At 46.9% G+C, this 21,903-nt stretch overlaps 2 protein-coding genes across 10 annotated transcripts in view; one reads left to right on the top strand and one right to left on the bottom strand.

The window, feature by feature from the left end:
* Nucleotides 1-14,052: 14,052 nt before the first annotated feature.
* On the bottom strand, nt 14,053-21,327 carry LOC147717615 (uncharacterized). Of its 3 annotated transcripts, none has more exons than XM_086924406.1 (3): nt 21,219-21,327; nt 15,384-15,585; nt 14,053-14,894 (listed from the first exon to the last, which is right to left on the bottom strand). In XM_086924406.1, exons 2-3 carry the CDS (start codon nt 15,571-15,573, stop codon nt 14,455-14,457), a joined length of 630 nt encoding a protein of 209 aa, XP_086780532.1. In that variant the 5' UTR covers nt 15,574-15,585; nt 21,219-21,327; the 3' UTR covers nt 14,053-14,454. The 3 variants fall into 3 exon arrangements, with proteins under 3 accessions (XP_086780532.1, XP_086780533.1, XP_086780534.1); XM_086924407.1 differs by having other exon boundaries at nt 15,384-15,582; nt 21,219-21,322; XM_086924408.1 differs by lacking the exon at nt 15,384-15,585 and having other exon boundaries at nt 21,219-21,321.
* The window catches only part of LOC147717616 (uncharacterized), a 392,319-nt gene continuing 391,724 nt past the window's right edge, over nt 21,309-21,903 (top strand). For 3 of the 7 annotated variants that reach the window (XM_086924397.1, XM_086924405.1, XM_086924402.1), the window contains exon 1: nt 21,336-21,483. The gene's annotated coding sequence lies outside the window, so the exon portion shown is untranslated. Of the gene's footprint in view, nt 21,488-21,903 lie in introns of all 7 variants that reach the window. The other 4 variants (XM_086924400.1, XM_086924404.1, XM_086924399.1 and 1 more) reach the window with 2 other exon arrangements.

The following is a 21,903-nucleotide window of genomic DNA, read 5'->3' on the forward strand; positions in this document are numbered from 1 at the left end:
AACCGGTCCTTGGATGCTTGATTCCGGTCTGGGAAAGACATGGCTTGGTAGTTCGGACTGGACTGTTCCCATGAGGCACAGGGTCAGAGCTGATTTGCATATAGCCAGTGTCTAACCCAGGGTGGTGTGAAGTGCAAAAAAACGATGGATTTAGGCCCAGATCCTTGTACTGGGGTGAATGTATGACATTGTTCTACATTCTGTCCATCAACTGTGTTTTTTGCAATTTTCACCCCGAGTGGGCTGGGTATGCTCAGACGTGAGCCCCAGGCTCTCCACACCACTGGAGTCAAGCTATCCAGGCTGAATGAAGGCTGATAGCCAGAAACCGGTCCTTGGATGCTTGATTCCGGTCTGGGAAAGACATGGCTTGGTAGTTCGGACTGGACTGTTCCCATGAGGCACAGGGTCAGAGCTGATTTGCATATAGCCAGTGTCTAACCCAGGGTGGTGTGGAGTGCAAAAAAACGATGGATTTAGGCCCAGATCCTTGTACTGGGGTGAATGTATGACATTGTTCTACATTCTGTCCATCAACTGTGTTTTTTGCAATTTTCAACCTGAGTGGGCTGGGTATGCTCAGACGTGAGCCCCAGGCTCTCCACACCACTGGAGTCAAGCTATCCAGGCTGAATGAAGGCTGATAGCCAGAAACCGGTCCTTGGATGCTTGATTCCGGTCTGGGAAAGACATGGCTTGGTAGTTCGGACTGGACTGTTCCCATGAGGCACAGGGTCAGAGCTGATTTGCATATAGCCAGTGTCTAACCCAGGGTGGTGTGGAGTGCAAAAAAACGATGGATTTAGGCCCAGATCCTTGTACTGGGGTGAATGTATGACATTGTTCTACATTCTGTCTATCAACTGTGTTTTTTGCAAGCTTAAATATAAAGCACACAAATAGATAGCGGTATGAGGAGTGAAAGGAATAGAGAACTAAACGCACAGCCCACACGCAAGTAATGCTAAAACAAAAGTGCACACGGATTCGCACAGCAAAAGAAAAGGTGCCCGGCTGCCAATCTAAAAGATGAAGAACAGAAATAGATTGCGGTGTAAGGAGCGAAAGGAATAAAGAAATAAATGCACAGCCTGTACGCAAGTAATACTAAACAAGTCAGGAGGGGGGGCAGGGGAGCGAGCGGGTTGGAGGGAACGAGCATGGTGGTGTGCGAGGCTTCCTTTCGAGTCGGATGGGGTGGGGGGCGAGGGCGGGGAGCAGGGGAGCGAGTGAGTGAGAGGGAACGAGCATGGTGGATGGAAATTGTACAAAAGGAGACTCAACAACTGATCTGATGACCTGCAGAATAGTATATTAATTTCAACTCAAGAGTTGGCTTTGGCATCAAGAGTGTCAGCAGAGATTTTTGGGCTTATGCCTATTTTGTCAGCAGAGATTTTTGGGCATATGCCTATTTTCCGTAAGAAAAGGTGCGCAGCTGTCAAGCTAAACTATGAAGCAAACAAATAGATAGCAGTATGAGGAGTGAAAGGAATAGAGAACTAAACGCACAGCCCACACGCAAGTAATGCTAAAACAAAAGAGCACACAGATTCGCACAGCAAAGAAAAGGTGCGCGGCTGCCAAGCTAAAAGATGAAGCACACAAATAGATTGCGGTGTAAGGAGCGAAAGGAATAAAGAAATAAATGCACAGCCTATACGCAAGTAATGCTAAACAAGTCGGGCGGGGGAGCAGGGGAGCGAGCAAGTGGGAGGGAACGAGCATGGTGGTGTGCGAGGCTTCCTTTCAAGTCGGATGGGGTGGGTGGGCGGGGGAGCAGGGGAGCGAGCGAGTGGGAGGGAACAAGCATACGGGGTGTGAATAAGAAGTGAGGCCAAGCGCGCGCTGGCGAAGCGTCACGCTTGAATACCTAATATGCATTGGGAGGAATTTGCGGTGTCCAAGAGTTTGTTTCCCCTACTATCTGCTCTCGCTATTAATCCCTGCAGGATATAATAGCTCGACCTAAAAAGTATCTCCACCCTTGATCGCGCTGATCAACTCCGCTTTCCCCCGTAGTGAACTGCTTTTCAACTGCTGCGCAGCGCTGACGCTGCTATTATTCATCTCAACTTTAGTGGTAGGCTGTGATAGAACGTTCGGCGCAGCTGTAGGCATTGATGCCTCTGTCCTTGCCCAACAGCAACTGCGAGCCGACAACAGTGCTCACCACGCGTTTCTTCTACTATAGAGGTCAAGCACAGCAACAGTCATTTCTCACTAAGTGCTGCGCACATAAGCACTTATCTGCGATCTCATATGACGCGAAGGTCCTCTACCACGCTCTGTGAGCATAACACTGCTTGACTGCAGATCATTGCCAAAATATTTAATAATTACGTTCCGGAACGGATGACGTTGAGCGCTTAATGTTTATTCTCTGACAGCTCATCAAAATGTGGTGCTCCTTTCAACAGCCAGCGGCAACTGACAAAGCTGAGAGGACAGCACCATGACAACAGAACAATCATATGTGAAAGTTCTATATGTCAACATACACTGAACCATTGAAGCAAGAGCACAACAAGCTTATGACAGTTGATCTTCATCCAGTAGGTAACGCTATAAATGTTCATGGTAATATCAGGGAAAATCAACAGTAAAAACCTTACCCAGACCATGAAGCGAGTCATCTCTTAGTGTCTGGGTGACTTCAAGTTGTGGGTTAAAGGCATGTTGTACCCTTAGTGACAACCACTCAGAACAAAGCATACTAATCGTCAGACTGCCTCTGCACTGCTCCCCTAATGCCTCCACTCCACCACCTGTGTGCGTGATTGAATGACTCCTCAACATAACGCCCATCTCAGGGTGTCACTGTGGAATATCACAACCAAGATATATGGCTCTCTGTCTGGAGGGGCCTCACAACAACCGAGCTGTAAGACACAGCTGTCTGCCCATCACATTAAGCCCTGCCAAGTACTACGCATCAGGCGTGATACTAATGCATTTTTATGCGGTGGTGTGCATCACCGCACTAAAAAGCAGGGTTACTCATTTGTAGCGCCTCCTTGACACCACCACCGGTGCAGAGGAAGAGACAAGCAGGTCTGAAATCACAGCCCGGGCCAAATACTCCTCCTGATGAGCATGCAGCGCAGACCACGTGCTGCTCTAGCAGAGTGAGTAATTGCAGTAGTCTCAAGTGTGCAAAATTTGTGAATGGCAGGTCAGGAATGTTGCGCGAACCGGTGGCTCATTGCTGCGCTGGCTGCAGCAAATGAGCATTTATTATTAACACAGCTACTGCGGGCCGGCCAGGGACACGGCATTCACGTGACATTGTGAGGTCACGTGATTGCAACAAATACTGTATTCATAACTCCCTCTGAATTTGCAGCAGGTATGTTGTATTAGTTTGCCGCTGCCCGCCACAATAATTATTTTGGTGCCTCTTTGATCATGCGCCAGCGTTCACTGGATGGTGTGATGAGTCGCACAATCATGGCAGAGGCAGGATCAGATGAGTATTACAAAAGTTCCGGACAGCTGAGCACATTCCAATTTCATGCCCAGGACAAGACGGATACGCAGACATCTACACTGAGGTGATAAGCACACTGCTGATCGCACCACGGCAGGCTTGCCTTGGCTTCTCTGAGGCTCACCCAGCCCCACCAGCATTGGCGGCTGCTGACTCGCCGCTGTGAGCCTGCTGCAGCCCAGTAGCAGAGATAGCTGCTGCTTGCCATTTTCAGCCGCTCTGTACAGTGTGCCTAGTGGTATGACTATGATCATGATCCCGCGCGGTGGTGGGGGGGGGGGGAGATTCTCGTATTGCCGCTGCACCGTCTCCACTCGTTGCCTGCCTCGAATCGAAGTAATCGTATCAGTAATAATACATACAGGCTTGTTACGGCGCTTGTGTGCTGGTTATACATAGGCGAGTCCTTGTCTTTACATACCGGTTAAATGCATTGCCCCCTACGGTCGAAAGAGATCGTGTGTAGAGGTAAGTAGGACAGAGATGAGAAGAACTGAGAGAAAGGACGGACACAGGTGTGGTGAATAGAGGTTTGTATGGCCAGAGAGTTTGCAGACGGGTTACGCCAGGGGGGGTGGGGGTCTGTGTAGGACTGAATGGTGCATTCACTGCGGTTTTTGCGAGGCAAGGTATTTGTCCAGGGAGAGCCACATCTCATTGCTGCGTCCAACTTGTGGTGTTCGATTTTTCGTTATGTTGTCTGCTCCCCTTAGGAAGGTGACCCAGTTGAACCATACTTTGAAAGTGGCCTTCCCTGTATCTTTCCAGTTAGACAGGATTGTCTTGGTTGCCGCCGTGAGGATCAGGTCAATGAGGCTCCTGTCGTTGGCAGATTGAATCTCCGGTGCCGTGAATGCGTTTGCTATGCTGAGGAGATCCAGTTTTGGAGTGTACCCAGTTACATTGTGGAAGAAATCTGTTACTTTCCCCCAGAAATTTTTTACTTTAGGGCATTGGACTATCATGTGTTCTAGGTCACCTCTCTGTTTCTGATAGTTCCAGCATAGGTTGTTGTCAGTGAGCCCGACCGCTGCTAGGCGTGCCGGGGTCCAGTACGCTCTGTGTAGGAGCCAGAATTTTGTTTGTGCCAGTGTGGAGGTGACTTTGTACCTGCTTGACGAGGCCCAGAGGAGGGCTTTTTCTTTTTCGCTAAACCGCCCTGCATTTACTGTGTTTCCCAGTGATCTATGACTTTCCTGTTTAAATTGGTTGTTTTGGCCCTAAGTAATTTGTATAGGTAAGATGTTTGGTGCCCAAGTTTGTTGAAATTTGACATGTATTGGTGTATTGTTGGCACCTCTTTGCTTAATTTTGCTCTAGTGATAGCCGCTTTGATTTTGAGGAAGTCACATAATTCTATGTCTGGGAGGTCATGCGGTTTTTGTAGATTGAAGAAGGTGGAAGGGGACCCTCGTTCTTCTAGTTGGGATGGGGTGTGGATACCTCGCTGGAGCCAGGGGGTTATATTAAGTACGCTGTTCTTGTACTTAATTTTTGTGTTGAACCAAATGGATTTGTGTTTTGTGTTTTTTATACTCTTTCCCATTCTTTTGTCTACTTGCAGGAGGGCTTTTTTGATGTTTCTGAGGATTATGTTGTTGGCTTCCGGGTGTTTGTGAGCCGTGAGGAGGGCCGCCAGGTTTATGCCTCCCAGCAGAGCTTTCTCTAGTTCCAGCCAAGCTGGTGTGTAACCCTGTTCCTGCGTGAGCCAGTACATGCCTTGCCTGGCGCTGCAGGCTGTTTGGAAAGTCTTAAAGTTTGTGACGTTGAGCCCCCTTAGGTCCTTGCTGAGCCTGAGTTTCTGGAGGCTAATCCTGGCTTTTTTACCCCTCCAGAGGAACGAGTTTATCCTTGTGTTCAGTTTTTGGTGGAATTCTTCCGTAACTATCAGTGGCAGCATACTCAGCAGGTAGTTGACCATAGAAGTTAACATCATTTTAACTTTTAAATCTACTGGTGCTCTTAAAAAAATTGATGCCCCTTTGTTCTTTTGATTGGCCAGATTCATAGCCGAGCATTCAAGAAAGCGATTAGGTACATGTTAGAACTGGCTATTTCTGGTTGGCTAAGGCTGACGCCAAAGCCAGGCAGGAACCACCATTCTAGTCAGGGCAAGGGAGTCACACGCCAAGATAACCCCTGCTCACCCCCTTGGTAGCTTGGCACGAGCAGACAGGCTTATCCCGGAGGCAATGTGTAAAGCATTTGCGCACGCACACAACAGCAACAACATTCTAGGCACACCACAAAAGGAACTCCACACAAGGTTATATAAAAATAACTTTTGTATTGTCAAAACACGTCAGATAGTAATCACACAATATACATTGTGCCTACTGGCACTGGCAATATTCACAAGGGATTATTTACAGGACAGGGCCACTGTCAGAATCAACACTTTTAGAACTAGAAATACTGTTAGAAATAGCACTTTTGAACATATAACAATCAGAAGTTTCACACATGATGCATAGAACATTCAGAGGTGTAGGAAAGACACATGATGTATAAACATACATTCAGCGGTGTAAGAACAAGGCACATGACACATCAAAACACATTCAGAGGTGCAGCACAGGAAAACACATGATGCTTAAAAACATTCAGAGGTGTAGGTAAGACACATAATGCATAAAACACATTCAGAGGTGTCACAGGCATAATGGCTTAGCACATTACGCATAACTCACATGTGGGCCTAACCAGTAAAAACTACAGTAGGCAATCTCTCACTAGTCTAAACACATTAGACTCCACCCCTAAGCATAACTCACATTAGGGCCGTAACTCATGTAGTGAAATAAACTCTCACTAGCATAAACCTACATAGGCAAAATAACCTCATAATCACATTGCGCAAACATCCCCTTAGGCAATTACTATCAAAAACATAGTAAAACCACATTGCGCAGAAATCACATACCAGCCCCCTGGCCAACTGGCCATCCAACAAGGGGACTCAAAAAGCCCTGTGTCCAGAATGTCAGGCCGCGCTGCCAAAGCAGCGCCAGTCAGGGCCTAAACGGTGCAGCTTCCCACTAATTGATGGGCAGCTGGGAAATAACAAAACTGCGGCATGGGCTCTCAGTAGCCCTTCAAGCAAATTGCGCCACATGTTGGAGCCATACAAGCTCTCTAGACAATCATGCCCCCGTTCTCATGGGAGCCTCAAGGCTCTAAACACATATGTGCCCTCTAGAGCCTTTCTGGGCTTGCAAACAAATTGCCCCCACGAGCCTCTCGGGACTCGCAAAACAAAGGTGCAGCTTGAGCCGCTCGGGGCTCTCAGCAAGAATGCGGCCGCCGTTGGAGTCCCTCACAGGGGACTGGAACACAAGCAATGCCCCTGAGCCAAGGTGCCCGCACTCACCAACTTCCCTGTGCGGCCGCGGCTCCTGGGGCGACTCTCCTCCGTGCGGCTCTTCGGCGAGGGCAGCGCTCTCCTATTCACCCAGTCCCGCTCCGACGATCCTTCGTGGGGGCTCACGCTGCACCAGCCAATCGGGGCACGAGTCAGCCCAGCAGCCTATCAGGGCGCGAGCTAACTATGACGCGGCGCTGCGGGCTCCAATCAGCGTGCTAGATGGCCAATGACGCGCCGGCCTGCGGACCAATCGCAGCACGGCTCTGACGGTGCTGCTGAGGGTGCTCCTCTCCGTCGGCCAATCCGGGCGCAGCTCCTTCGATGCTGAAGCGGAGCCCTCGAGCCGGTGCGGTGATGCCGGTGAAGAGATCTGGACGGCCGTACGCTTCTGGAATCCCGGCCTCGGGCGTGCAGCTCGAGGTACGGCTGAGAGGGGTGGTTGAAGGCTGAATCTTAGGCACAGAGTCGGGGGCCGGTGAGAGAGATCTCGGCCCTCGTCAGGTTCCCAGGGCTGGCAGCAATTATGAACGCGGCACTCTCGATCTGGTTAGGAGTGGTTAGGAGTGGAGTGGTGTGGCTCACTGGTTAGAGGCGGCAGACCCGTAAGCAGAGAACGGCCCGGGACCAGGGTTCAATCCCCGACACGGCAGGGTCGTGGACCAGGGTCAAACGGACTCGATAATTCTCGCCTCAGTGCCTACTCTAACAAGGGAACACACTCGGCAACTCTGGGCATTAACTTGCCGCATCTCTACAACGGCCTCCCCACAGACGCCGGGGATGCCTGGTTTCACCTTGGAGATACCCAGAAAGGGACCATCTCACAGAGAAAACCAGGACGGGTTCCCCAGCTGACTTCAGCGCCAGGATACTCCTTGGAGTCACAGTGCACTTTACAAGTACACCCACATTTAGAGAGCAGCCAGCGAGCCACACGGGTCAAACAGCAGAGGCTCTGTCCTAGGGGCACACAAGCAGCCCACGATCTCAGCAGTATACAGCAGCTTCAAGCACAAACCAAGGTCCAAGTAAAAATAAAGCGCTCCCAGGTGCTAAGGGGGGAGAGTCCATCAAGCCCCCAAGGCAAAGACTCCCATAGCAAAGGGGTCCCAGCATCCAGCAGGGGACCCCAGGAAAAGGTTTCCAGAGTCCAGTACCTCAGCAGTCCATCAGGTATCCAGGGGCTGGGCAGGGCCAGGGAGGCAAGCCTTCTCCTGGGCCCAAGCAGCAGCACGCCCCTGGCAGGATTCAAGTCAGAAACAAGAACATTTTGTAAGGGGACACAGCCCCTTTTTATACAGTAAAATCCTTTGTCTAGCAGGGTGCAGGCAATGTGAGAACCAGCTACAACTGGTTATAGGGAACTCCTTTCACTGGCCAGGGTGGGGACATCAGACGCACCACAGGGGGTGGAGCCAGCATTGTGTGGGGAAAGCCCAGCCCTATTCAGGCCCAGGTGCACCCCTCCCCTCACATCAGCATGCTAATCACTCCATTCTCCACCGGGGCAGACCCACCCAGACTCTTGGAGACAGGCTCACCAGCCAGCTTCAGCAAATCACACACCAGACACAAATTACACAAATATGCCAACTTCTAGAAGTGGCACTTCCACACTAGACACAATCATGCCGAATATATCATTGCCCAGCATTCAATCTCACAAGTTCGCACATACCAAACACGACCCTGCACTCCCCACACATCAGGAACTACCATGGGCATACATATTCCCCATTCATTCCTATGGGAGGGCAGGTCACTCTCACCACACACACATAGCTCACGCACTTTACACTGTACCATAGTGAAAAAGTGCGAGGAGGCCTAAAATCACCAACACCAGGTCACAGAAACAGGCTAGGAAAAAGCAAAAAGTTTCGGGGTGAACCTGCCAAAATGGGCCAGGTCCAACAGTACAGCTTTTTAATTTACGTTTGTCAAAGCAGAAGAAATTAAATGGGAACACCAGCTCAAAATTTCAGTAGTAGAGTCTGCATCTTGGCAACATTTAGTACCCCAGTGAACAATGATGTGTGCTTGCAAGTGAGAAACCCAATTTGGAAAACAGTCCTCATCTGCCTCCTTCTCTTTTTTTCTCCCACTATAGCATTCGTGCTATTTTCTGTACTTGAGTGAGCAAGTGGCAGGCACACTGCACCGGTTTTTGCAACATATACACTGATCCTATTACAATAACTGACTGCTGAAATTTACAGAAACGTTTTTTATTTGCAGTGGTGCGGCGTGCACTGTCAATGAGAGTAGTGCCGATCTGAGTCCGTGTTTTGTTTAACAGTATGACCAGCTTAGATGTGCACCAGATGCTTCAGTTTCTGGTGATTTCCAGCAGTTTTAACAACTTCTTACAGTGTCTTGTTTCTGAAATAGGTGTCATTTCTGATATTTATATGTTTTCCTGGTCTTCATAGCGTCACTCATAGTCGTTGAAATATCTTTTAAAAAAATGTATTTGTCAATAAAAAGGTACATCAACATATTCTGATTCACAATAACAATTCACAGTAGCAGAAAATGGGAGCAGGAATTAAGGATAACAGCATGAATCGCTGAATTCGGGTTCATACCAGGCAAAATCGCGAATACTGTACAAAACAAACATAGCTTCTCTGAGCAGTAAGAAAAAGACAAATTAAAAATACAGAATCCTAATTGTGCCTGTACACTATGTGTCCTCCAAGCAACCCCAGAGTCAAACCTTTGCATGGCTCTCATTCCCCAAGCTCTAGCTAGAGCCTTCTCTCTTTCACACGTTTCGCTGACAATGGCCCTCCACTCGGCGCCTGAGGGAGTCTTGGGTGAAATTCAGACTCTGGCTATTGCAAGTCGGGCTACTACTAACATTAATGCAATGATGGATCTATAGCCACAACTGTCCTCTTTATAGCCCATCATCTTCTCAGTTGTCGAGAAAGTTTATTCACGCCCTAGTCGGAGCTTAATAGCGAATTATATCTTCTGCCAGAATATTACTAGTTCAGGGCAGGTAATGAACATATGCAACATGTCGGCTACATGCATCACACATTTAGGGCATTCGCAATGCGCCCCTCCAGATGTTCCCGCTTGAAAGCCCCGAAATAGTCAGTGTGCTATCTGAGACTCATGCCATGTCAATCCTGGAGTACTGTTGGGGTGGGGCCGAGTAGTATGTATATCCCGGGATAGGGAATAGGGAACGCCATGCATCCTTTAAGCCATGCTGCCGCCCTAATTCCAGGATTGAAGCTCTCAACTTCGCCATTTTGGAAGTGGACCCTCGGCTAGTGGAGTCAATAGCATATTCGACTACACAATTAAAGTCACCCATAATTACATGTTCACCCTGCCAGTCTAGTAACTCCAAGCATACAAAATCAAACATAGTGGGGTCATCAATATTAGGGCCGTATAATGCACCAAAACATATTTCAAACCTTTATAACCTCCCTCTTTTATCTGCTATGGTCTTAAGAATTCTAAATTCCAGAGTCTTGCTCACCAAAACAGCAGTAACCTGTATGGACACATTCTGTGAAGTGCAAATTACTATATGGTACCCCAGCTGCTTCTGCAAGCCTTTATCCTTATATGCAATATGTGTCTCCGTAAGGAGTCTGATGCGTGTTTCTTGATTCCAAGATTCACAATCACAAGCATTCAAAGCGACTCCATTCATTCAATCATTATGCCCGATGCATTTCGAGCCAACTGCTCTTCCTCAGGGGACTTTTTATCTGAAATAATACATCAAATCATATGTAGGTACAAAAACGAGTAATAGCTTCTTTAGTCAGCATCAATTCACATAATTACCACGTGACCCCAATGCGTACATGGTGTGTGTTCCTTATTGCTGTAATATCAGTCTGCATGTAACCTTATACATAAGTTATGACGGAGCTATGAAGGAGCATGCTACGCCCATACTCCTATGCATGTCGCATGATGTACTGTGGGAAGTAAACTGGAGGTATCGATTACAGAAAAATATAAATATGACACAATAAAAAGTATATTGACAGAAGTGGGATTTGAACCCACGCCTCCTATAGGAGATCAGAACTCCCAGCTGGTACGAAGAAGCAGCTCTGTAGTCCGGCGACTTACACCGCTCGGCCATCCTAACATCGGAGGGGCGGAGTCCGCGTATGCCTTACGAACTAATAATGCTAACGATTACACTGTGTACAAAAATTATCTGAGGTGGACGTTTTATAGCTCAGTTAAGAACATATTTCTTCCCATAATCCACTTGCATATTCCCATAATCCTGCACGTCCTTCGCAAAGCTCCTCCATGAGATACAAAGTCATAAAATAAAAAAGACTAATAAAACAAACGACCTGCCTCTGCCCGTGGGGGTGAAATGCTACAAATTTCGAATTTGATATTTATTTGATATTTGTGTGTATTTATAGAGCGCAGACATTCGCTCCGAAAGGAGCATCTTGGCGCTAGGCTTGCGTGCAGTGGGTACGTGGAAGATGGTGCGTGATGAAAAAAATGGAACTAGATGGCTGCCAATACAGAGGTGTTTGGTTGTTGGTACACCCATGTCTTTAGGAGTTTTCTAAAAAGGCTCTCCTTTTCAGTTAATCTAAGATTGACAGGTAGGTTGATATACGTGCTTAGTTTTAGAGTACTACATCTATAGTCGTCAAAGAGATAAAAACATCCGGTTAAATGTATTGGACCGGGACACACTTACAACCAAATTACAAACTGATCGGCAGAAGTACGAACACAAGAAACATTTATTTAGCAAAAACATCAAAGAGAAGCCCTACACCGGATGACACATAGCGAGCACGCCGCTCTTTTCATTTTAGCATCCACGTTGTGGCAAATGATTGCAACTATACGCGACACCCAGTTCGAAGATGGCGGACGCACAAGAAACACTGCGAGACAGTCACAGAGAGAGCGTTTCCGGAGCAGATCAGGACAGAATCGACACCGATAGACCGAGCGACTCGCTAAAAAGCGGTACCAGACATAAAGAAAGGACGAGGTACCTCGGCCACAGGCAGGCGAATGAGTTGTCCATTTTAATAATGGTAAATATTCGTTGAATCCCAAGTAAAAACTTGCGAAATGAGGCAAAATCAAAAGGTTTTACTGATTTAATTTGTACTTTATTTTCTGGATATGAAATTATAATTTAAATAATGCATTCCAATAATAAAACATACTTTGTAGTGCACACGCTGTCTACATCATTCGTACTGTTAGGCTGTACTTTGTAAACGTATTCTGCCACAACTGCGGTTTCAAAGTGCTAATACATTACGAGATTCTCGTTTTCACACTATACAGAATGGCGGCTTTTTACATTGACGCATGAGTTGCTCTTTGCGCTCCATCGTCCAGGCATGTCCCGCCCCGCCCAGTAAAGCACAGTTCCCCAAACCCACCTTTGGTGGTGTTGCCGCGGGGCTGGCTGTGCACCATTTCGTTACCGCAGTAAAAGTGGCTCTGGTGGAACCCCCTCGGGCGAGAGCCCAAGGTAAGGCAAGTTACCCTCGCGTTCAACAGTAGGACCACACCCATAATGTTACCCACCTGCGAAGGCTACGAAAATAACTTTTCAGAAAGATACACTGACTGAACATTTCATGACCCTTAAATGCATAGGTGTACCACACGAGCCTGAGCTTTAAAAAGTTCTAGAGGGGAGTTTTCCGCCTGACGTTAAACCGCTGCTCTTTTTGAACGGTACATTGTACTGTACATTTCATGATCCGAGTCGAGTGTGAAACGCTTGTGTGGTCTTCCAGGCTAGGTTCAGAAGCATTACAAAGAGGCTGGTACAAGTGAAAGTCTCAAGTTGTCGTGTAAAACTGTACTTGTGAAATGCTGCAGCATCGTGCATTATCTGGCGCATAGCTACTGTAGGTCTGAAAGTGTAAGTGTTGCAAACCTGCCGTAAATTGGTACCAGATGCGGTGTATTATTAACGTCGGACGTTATAAACCCATGTCAAAAAGGAAGATCATCCTGGAGTCATCTGATGATTACAGTCAGGCTATTCCTGCAATTATCTGGGGAAGTCATCCCAAGCCATCCTGAAGTATGCCTGTAGGACGAAAAATGTAAATGTGATGACGAACCTAGACTCATCACAAAAACTACAGTAGGATGGTGTTCTGATGACTTCTACTGGCAGGGAGTGATTACCTTTTACAACTCCACGAATACTAATTGACAACTTCAGGATGAGTGAGAATTTTTCCAGGATGGGTTCTAGCTAATTTAAGGATGACTGTCAATTATTCCAGGATGATCCTATAACCGCTCCAGGATGTAAGTGGATTACTCTGGAATGATCCCATGACAATTTCTGGATGAGTGTGGATTATTCCTGGATGATCCTATGACAGCTTCAGGATGGCTATTGATTACATCAGAATGGCCCCATTATATTTTCAGAAAGAGTGTTGATTACTCTAGGACATGGGTACTCACAAACTTTCTCTCGGGGGCCAAATTTACAGTGTGGTTTGTTTCAGAGGGCCGCACCGGTGGGGGCGAGGTCAGTGGGGGAGGGGGCGGGGCTAGATCAACAAAAAAAACCTATGACCATGAGGTTGATCACAGGTCCCTGCAGCGGATGCCTTCTTCGACTGCGCCACCACACCCGGCATACACACATCTATCTCCCTCCCTCGCTCCCTCTTTCTCTCCATCCCTCACTACCTCACTCTCCCAATCCCTTGCTCTCTCCCTCCATCCCTCTCTCCCTCCCTTGATCCCTATCTCCCTCCCGCCCTCCCTCCCTCTCTCTCCCTCCCACTCCCTCCCTCACTCTCACTCCCTCCCTCACTCCCTCTCTCTCACTCCCCCTCTCTCTCTCTCTCACTCCCTCTCTCTCTCTCACTCCCTCTCTCTCTCTCACTCCCTCTCTCTCACTCCCTCCGTCTCTCTCTCTCTCACACTCCCTCGCCCACACTCCCTCGCCCACACTCCCTCGCCCACACTCCCTCCGTCACCCTCACTCCCTCCGTCACCCTCACTCCCTCAGTCACCCTCACTCCCTCAGTCACCCTCACTCCCTCCATCGTCCTTTGTCGCCGCCCTCCGTGTCTCCCTTTCTCTGTGTCCCTCTCCATCCCTTTCCCTCTCCCCTCTCCCTTCCTTTCCTTCTCTCCCTCTGTCTCCCTCTCTTTCCATCCCTCCCTCTGCCTATGTCCCTCGACCTCCCTCTGTCACCTCACCCTGCCTGTGTGTCAGCCCCGGATGAGACAGCTTCCTGACACACACAGCCGCACCCAAGCACTTCTCAGGTCGTTAAAGGCCATTTGAATGCTAATGAGGCTTTGTTGTATTCCACCTCATCTTAGGCCCCTGCAGCTCCACTCTGGCTAGGTGAGAATCGCCCGACCCTGGCCCCCACAGAGCAGCAGAGACTCTCAGAGTCGCGCTGCAGCAGACAATCTTTAAAAGAAAAGAAAATACATTGGTAGGATGTCTGCAAGGTCCGTGGGCCGCCAGGGAAGGCTTGCCGGGCCGCCCCTGGCCCGCGGGCCGTACTATGAGTACCCATGCTCTAGGATGACGTGGTGAAAGGGAGGCATGTATTTGTCCTTGATATTTGGATTTAAGCGGGGACTCCCAAGACAGGTTCATTTTCACGGTCTAATGCGTCATTTTTAGTTGTGGATTTTTGATGAAGGACACTAGCCATCCCTGCTAAAAGGGCCAGGTTTTCAAGTTTCTGCAAACTCATCCGCAAACTTGCATCACCAGGCTGAGAAGTTGTGCTTTCAGCATGAGCTTTGTTACCAACTCTTATATAATCCAGTCCACTCTGCTTGGCTGTTTTGTCCTTGCATCTTTTCTCTGCAATTTCTTCCTCTTGTAGTTCGCGTAACCCCCTCTTAAGTCTACCAGCGCTTCCCCGATTGCCACAGTCCATTAACATCTGCTTTTCCTCCAGTGCCCTTTGAAGTAACACCTGTTTTAGACCCTCTGTTGTGGCAGAATAGCTTGCAATTAGCTCTTGAAAAATATCCTGAATCATTAGACACTGTTTCTTCACTAAAAAAAAAAAGCAAGAGAAAAAAAATATATATTTACATATAAACTTCAAAACAGATAAAAACACATTGACCACTTGCAATATATATTCACGCTCTAGCCATTATATTTAAATCAAGAGGTATTGATAATAAAGGACAAATGTACAATCTATCCATAACCAAGTAAGTAAGTTTTCCTTAATAGACAGTACACATGGTAAGCCTGAACTTGAACCTCCTGAAAAAAGTTGCCTAAATAAAATAGTTTATCCAAAAATGGCTGCCTTATAGTAGTGCCACAAGCTAAACGTTTCAGTCCTTTTCATAAGTGCTACATTTGTCTCTGGCGAGCAATCCAAGGCATATGTGGGGACATGCATGTTCATTTTTACTGTCCATTATTGGATTAATTAATCACAAATGTAGGTTTGTACTGAAACAGGTTGGTAATTTGTACCGTTATCCTGCAGTTGCAAACTTATTATAAAGGTTTACTTATTGTGCTTACCAGATGATTGGAACAGAATCATAGCTTTAAAAACTCTCCCTTCGGTGATTAGCCGACCAGCTTCATCTAGATTTTCGACCAGCCATTTACAAAGAACTTCCCCGGGATTGTCCAAAAGCAGGAAGTCACCATCTTTTCGAACACACACAGAATGATCGCAAGTGAAAAACAGGACATTGAATGAAACCATGATTATGTCCTGCTAGATATAAAAATCAGGAATTAGTTTGTGCGTGGTTTAAGTTTCAGAGGTAAAATACAAAGCATATCAAACAGATTTAATTGGAGAAAAGCACCCCAAAAAGTACACTGACCTGGTGCAATTTCTATCTAATATGCCTGGATGTTGGACTACAAAGAAGTGTTTGGGCATGCACTGAAGGCCATTGAGGAAATTACCTAATAATCAACTTTATTTTTGGAGAGCCAGAGTGTATGCTTAGGTCTTGCTACTCAGGGCAAATAGTAATAGCAAAGTAGAGGCATTGTGAGAGAAATAGAAGAACTATCAATAAGTGAACTTTCACACAGGGGTTTGTGACGGGAAAGTTACCTATCCCCACAGATGCATAGGGAGTCAGATGCCTGCAACCCTCTGCCCACCGGCACCCCAACATGAAAGGACAAGCGTTAAAAATGCAATAGGTTTCACCTTTTATTAAGCTAAAGGTATTAGCTTTGCTAGTAGTATTGTACGTTAATTGTGCAATATGTAATTGCTTTATAAATGAAACAAAAAAACATTACAATGGCAAATACATAAAGCAAAAGCATTGGCATAGCCAATAGGTCTCCCCTCTGGGACCCTATAAGTGTTTTGCCAGAAGTGTTTGGAAGTTTGGTAAGAGATGCAATTTAACATGAAGGGATCCCATACCTCGTTGACACATGCAGTACCCGCAGTTCAAACGAGAAGAGGGCATGGGGAAACCTCTTATAAGATCTCAATCAATGGGGAAGGCACGCGTTACTGCAACTTGTGTGTGCTTTCACCGTATAAATATTTAACACATGATCCGAGGTAGTTGAATGCTAGAAGCGAGAGAGAGAAGGCGAGAGAAGGAGAGAGAGAAAAGCATTGGGCCAGGATGCTTGGTTGGAAATGCTGCCTGCGCAGCTCCCGTCGAGACCCCAGCTCGAGGTAGTACATAATCCTCCATTAAGGCAGGTAGATGATTTACCGCGTCTCAGCCGCTGTGTAAACACCGCCACCAGGACACGCAGGCTCCTGGGGCCGAGTGCCGCTTGGCCATGATTGAAACCCAATAGGATGGAATAGGAAATATTAATGCGATTTATCTTAGGGCTCGATCCCTCTGCCTCAATACTTTAGCAGTAGGTCAGGTTGTAACTGGATAATATATGGCTGTGATCGATAGTGGCAGATGTAACAAGACCGGCTTCTTTTTTACAGAGATCTTAGCGGCCAAGGTAAATTAGCGCAAACAGGGAATACGTAATTGGCCCTGTCTTAATAATATATACAAACATGTTAAAACATTGCATGCACATGGAACGAAACCAGAATGATAGCCAGTTTTGCGAAAGTAGATATTGCAAGATGTTGGAATGCGTCTGACTACGTTTCCTAAATAGGGGGTAAACCTCAAATCGCCACAGGCAACCAGCCCTTTCAATTACACAAATAGCAAACAAAATAAGGAACCAGCATTACAACGGCTAAGTTATTTGATGCATTTATCCTTATGCTTTGAAACGCATCCATGAAAACTACCAGTGTTTTAGAAGATGTGCTGCTCTGCACACTACACAACTTGGGGAACGTGACCAGGATTCAACAATAGAGCACACATTCATTTAGTAATGAAAGCTCACTACAAGTTGCAAGGACACAAGTAATGCTCAACAATATACAGTATTCACATAAATAAATGCGTTTAGCTTTCTTTGATTGACAACTTTTCAGTTGATCGAAAACTGTTCCATTTGGTCGAGAATCTAGAATACACGTAGGTGCACTTGGAACCAACATTGGACCTACAATACGCGAGCAGTGATTTATTTTTCCTTATGGCGAAGAACTTGCTGTAAAACACATTATTTAGGCGTTATGCAATTTTCCACAACTTACACAGGCACGCCCTACGTCACACATACACAAAAATACACATGCTCAAACACAAAAGGTGCATATTAAACAAGCAGGCAGGCTGATACAGACAAACATCAAACACACATAATGCACACACATTGCAACACAGGCATTCATTATAACACGTACGAAGCACACACATGCAGGGAGCTACGTCTGAATTTGGCCCCTTAATGAAAACTCGTGCTTTCCAAAAAATGAGGACGCTGGTCTGGGACGGAAATTGAGCAGCTGGGACCGAGAGCGGAGGATCGATGCTGCTCTTTTTAGGTTTCGCCTATTACCATTCGCTTGCGAATGGAATAGGCGAAAATTCAAGGGCTTGATCGAACTAGTGAAACCACTGCAGTTTCTTTACAGTGCATGTGAGGTCACGTGACCACAAAAGCGGGTCACGTGACCACACAAGCATCTCCCTAATCCGCCTGCCCCCACCAGGCTCTCCCGCCCCCATCCGCGCATATGCCTGCCACACTTCACCCCTCGCATGCATTCCCGCCCCCCCACCAGGCTCTCCCGCCCCCATCAACGCGCATCTCCTCTCCCTATTCTCCAGCCCCAATCCGACTTCTCCTCCCCTCAATCTCGCATTCCCGTCCCCCCACCAGGCTCTCCCGCCCCCATCCGGCTTCCCTCCGCGCATCTCCCATTTAAGAAGGCTCCAATTCGCTGCTTCTAGCAAGTTAGTGGTTATATTTTTCAGTTGCAGCAGTTCCTAAAACCCTAATGTCACTGCTTGCCGTATTGCACTACCAGCTACAGCGAGCCCATTATTTACTTCGCTGCCATATAAATCTTGTTATATTCGTGATTTTCACTTTTTATTGGCTTATAATATTTATTTTATTTCCACGCTGAATATTTTGTAGTGACTCGTTTAGGCTTTCAATACACAGCTGGTGTGATTGTGGAACTTTAATATCGTCGTGCATGCGCTCGGTCCGTTACTGGGAGACCGGGTGTTTCCGGGAGGGGCCCCCGTCACATATAAACCATCTATCTGCTGCCCGGACTTGTGGGGTCAACAAAGGCTTGATGCTTAACGTATGCGACGGCGAGACAAAACGTGCCTTTATTTGTAGCACTTTGTTGAGGACGGTGTACTTGATCAATTGTATCAGTGTTGTAATAGTTCTTTTGTCTACTTAGGCACAAGGGATGTGTTTGGGTGGTTACATCTCTTTTCACTACCCTAAACAGCTATCAGACATAGCCCCCCCCGGCTGCCCTTGAACGATGTTAATGTGCCTCGCATCACAATGACAGGAAGCCTCCCGCCCCGCCTCCATTAGGAGAACTGGTCCTAGAGGGAGTGCGAGGCATTTGAAAACAGGTGATATAGGTTGGAGCGGCGATAAGACTTCAAACACCTCTGTGCCTCCCCCTATCTCTTCTGTTTCATGTCTAGTGCTACTCTTTGTCCTCGCTGCTCCTCCCTCCTCTTTGTTTTCGACGCCCCCTCCTCACGGGGTACTCTTGTCCTCCCTGATCCGGCTGGCAGGGGTCCTCCCACAGTGTCACTTGCTGGTTTGTTTCAATGACCTCTACTAGCCTCTCCTTTAGTGCGAAATTCAGTGACCAGTTACACGTGTTTGTATTTTGTTTTTCAACCACCTTTTTAATTGTACGAAAATTGTGTTTATGTTAGGAATCTTGTACAAGAGACTTGGCCTATGTAATTTAGAGTATGGCTGAAAACCATGTCAACTAAAATCCTGACCAGTCCATTTGAATTCATCGGTGTGACCTTTCCCGTATTGCTCATATCACACTACAACAAGCATTTGCATAAAACAAGCCAGGCCGATTGGCTTTGCCACTTTCTGTAAGTTGTATCAGGCAAATGAATAACCACTGTGATTTTGTTGTGAATACTTATCACTGAAAATGTTTATATTGTGAAAATGAGACCATGTATTAAACTCTGCTAATGTCTGTGAAAGGGGTGGTGGCATTTGGAGTGTTGCAGACTCACCCATTTGTACCACTTTTCTTCTTTAGTGTCTCGCACTGTTAGACATATGTACCTTTTTTTTCGCACACCTTTCTGAAATTTCCTATCTCACACTTTCCCACCAATACGAGTGGCACGTAGGCAGCCATCGCATATGGAATGGGCATGTAGTTTGCACAGCTGTATTAAGCACTGTGGGAAACGTGCACTGCTTTCTGCCTCCACCCCGAGAGCTCTCCATCGTGGCCCGTAAACGCCCACCTACCACCTGAATTCACTCAGACGCAAAGAGGCTATTCAGTTCAAAGTATGTACTGAAAGAGTCATATGCTTAGTGAACAGCAATACAGGGACGCAACCTTTTGTAAAAAAAAAAAAAAGCAAATACTCCTGGACAATGCAAGATTAAGTAAAATGTAAATGATAATTGCATTGCTTTAATGAAATTTTAACAGGATGTGTAAAGCGCGGCTAATCATCCGTGGGGGACTCTAGGCGCTGCATTAAAAACCTTAAGGGTTTTTCAGTAATTAGTTTGGAAATGGATCAGTGCTTTTCCTAGTAAAGTTAGAGGGGTGGGTGTATATATAGAGCTCCTGGGAATCGTTGTCTGTTTTTTAATTATTGCCAGGTCTGAAACCCTACAGGACCCACTCCGCTTAAAACATGCTGTTTGGAGGAAAACTCCTAAGTGATGGGTGTAATCTTTTCAAAAGTCTCAGCCATTCGAGGCTGTATTCCAGCTCAGCGGCTCACCCACCATGACCTGTCAGACAGAGACCCCCATGTGCAAATCATGAGCAGCTTTTAACAAGAAAAGTACTGTTCTGCAAGCAAATTAAATATTCAGTGTATTGTTGGCGTTTTTGTCCTCAGTCGGTTTCTTTGCCCGTGCTGTTTTTCTCACTGACACGGGCACGTACATTTTATTATCCATACTGAGGAATTAGATCAGGCTGTGATTGGATAACAGGAATTTCCTCCAGGGCTCAGATGTTTGTGTCCTAACCCCCTCGTCCTCCCCCCTCTACCCCTCTCAGTGCTCACTTTACTTTCTGGGAACACCTTCCTCCCCCCACCTTCCCATAGTCTGCCCTCGCCACCCCCAGTGGATTCAATCTAACAGGATAGCCTTCTGATTCTATTGGATTTCCCGCCCGCCCCCCAAAAACTGATGGTTCTTGTCTGTGTCCTCTGTCATGCTACTATGTTGCATTGTCTTGCATGTTACTCTTCTGGTGAAGCTAGTACAGGCACTCTTTGTGGCTGTAAATCAGATCGCAGTGTCTTTTGGTGTCGAGCTAGGTGAGTTGCAGCGCGTGCGTTTCACTGCTCCCCATGCTCTGGTCAAGTGATGCTCGCCTCCCCTTGTCACTCGTAGCCTTCTATCCACCTAATCGAGGAAGTCCCCAACAATTGGCTCAATATTTAAAATGCCCAAGAGGAAAATAAATCACAGACTAAATTAACAAGCACTGGCGTTGCCAATAGGTTTCGCATTTGGACAGTTGGGGCTATTGGTTTTGTAAATGACATTTTATATTCGTTATTGGCAATGTCAACAACAATATATAAATATAAAATGTCATTTACAAAACCAATAGCTCCAACTTTCCAAATGCGAAACCTATTGGCAACGCCAGTGCTTGTTTAAGAAAGGCAGCGCTATGCATGGGGGCTCTGACCCAGGATGGGCGCGTGCAGATATAGCGTGGAGCTTGCCCCGATGGACTAACATCTACCCCCTGGGAGCAGCTGCAGCACTTACCTGAGTATACGCTGGAATCGATGAAGGAAGTGGAGTTGGAAAAATAAAGAGACCGATGCCAATCCATCTGTCCCTTTTCCATTGCACTCACGGCGGTCTTCGATCTTGCCGCAGAACAATGACGTAACTTCCGGCGCTCCCGGATGTGCGGAGGCTTTTGCAAGAGGAATCCTCCGGCTTCAGGTATATGCAAAGGTGAGAGAGCTGCTCTCCATTGAGGACCTGCGGTTCGAGTCCCAGCCAGCCGGCAGACTGATGGTTTACAGTAGGTGATTTTGGCATTGTGTTCGAGGCAGCTGTGCTTTTAAAAAATATATTTTAGTATTGTGATGGGGTGAATTCGGCAGTCACCATGACGACAAAGCTTGTTTTCCTTTGCAAGACCTATATCTCGGGCCATGAGAAGGTCTGTCCGCAGTTGTTTAATGAGTCTAACAATTGGATTCCACTAAACTATGAGGCAGATTTACAAGAACCTTGCGCCACTTTAGCGTCACTTTTCCCATGTTAAAAGTGACGCAAAAGTGGCGCAAGGGGCTTGTAAATCTGCCCCTATGTGTTTATGGAAATACTCTATGAAGGAAGTGCAGTCTGGGGGTACAGAAAGTATCATTTGCAATCACAGCAGCGCCTCCCGGCATTCCGCATTCATAAACAGTTTGGGGGTTTGTAGGGCTTTTGGATT

This window comes from Lissotriton vulgaris, chromosome 5, assembly GCF_964263255.1.
Source record: "Lissotriton vulgaris chromosome 5, aLisVul1.2, whole genome shotgun sequence".
NCBI lineage: Eukaryota > Metazoa > Chordata > Amphibia > Caudata > Salamandridae > Lissotriton > Lissotriton vulgaris.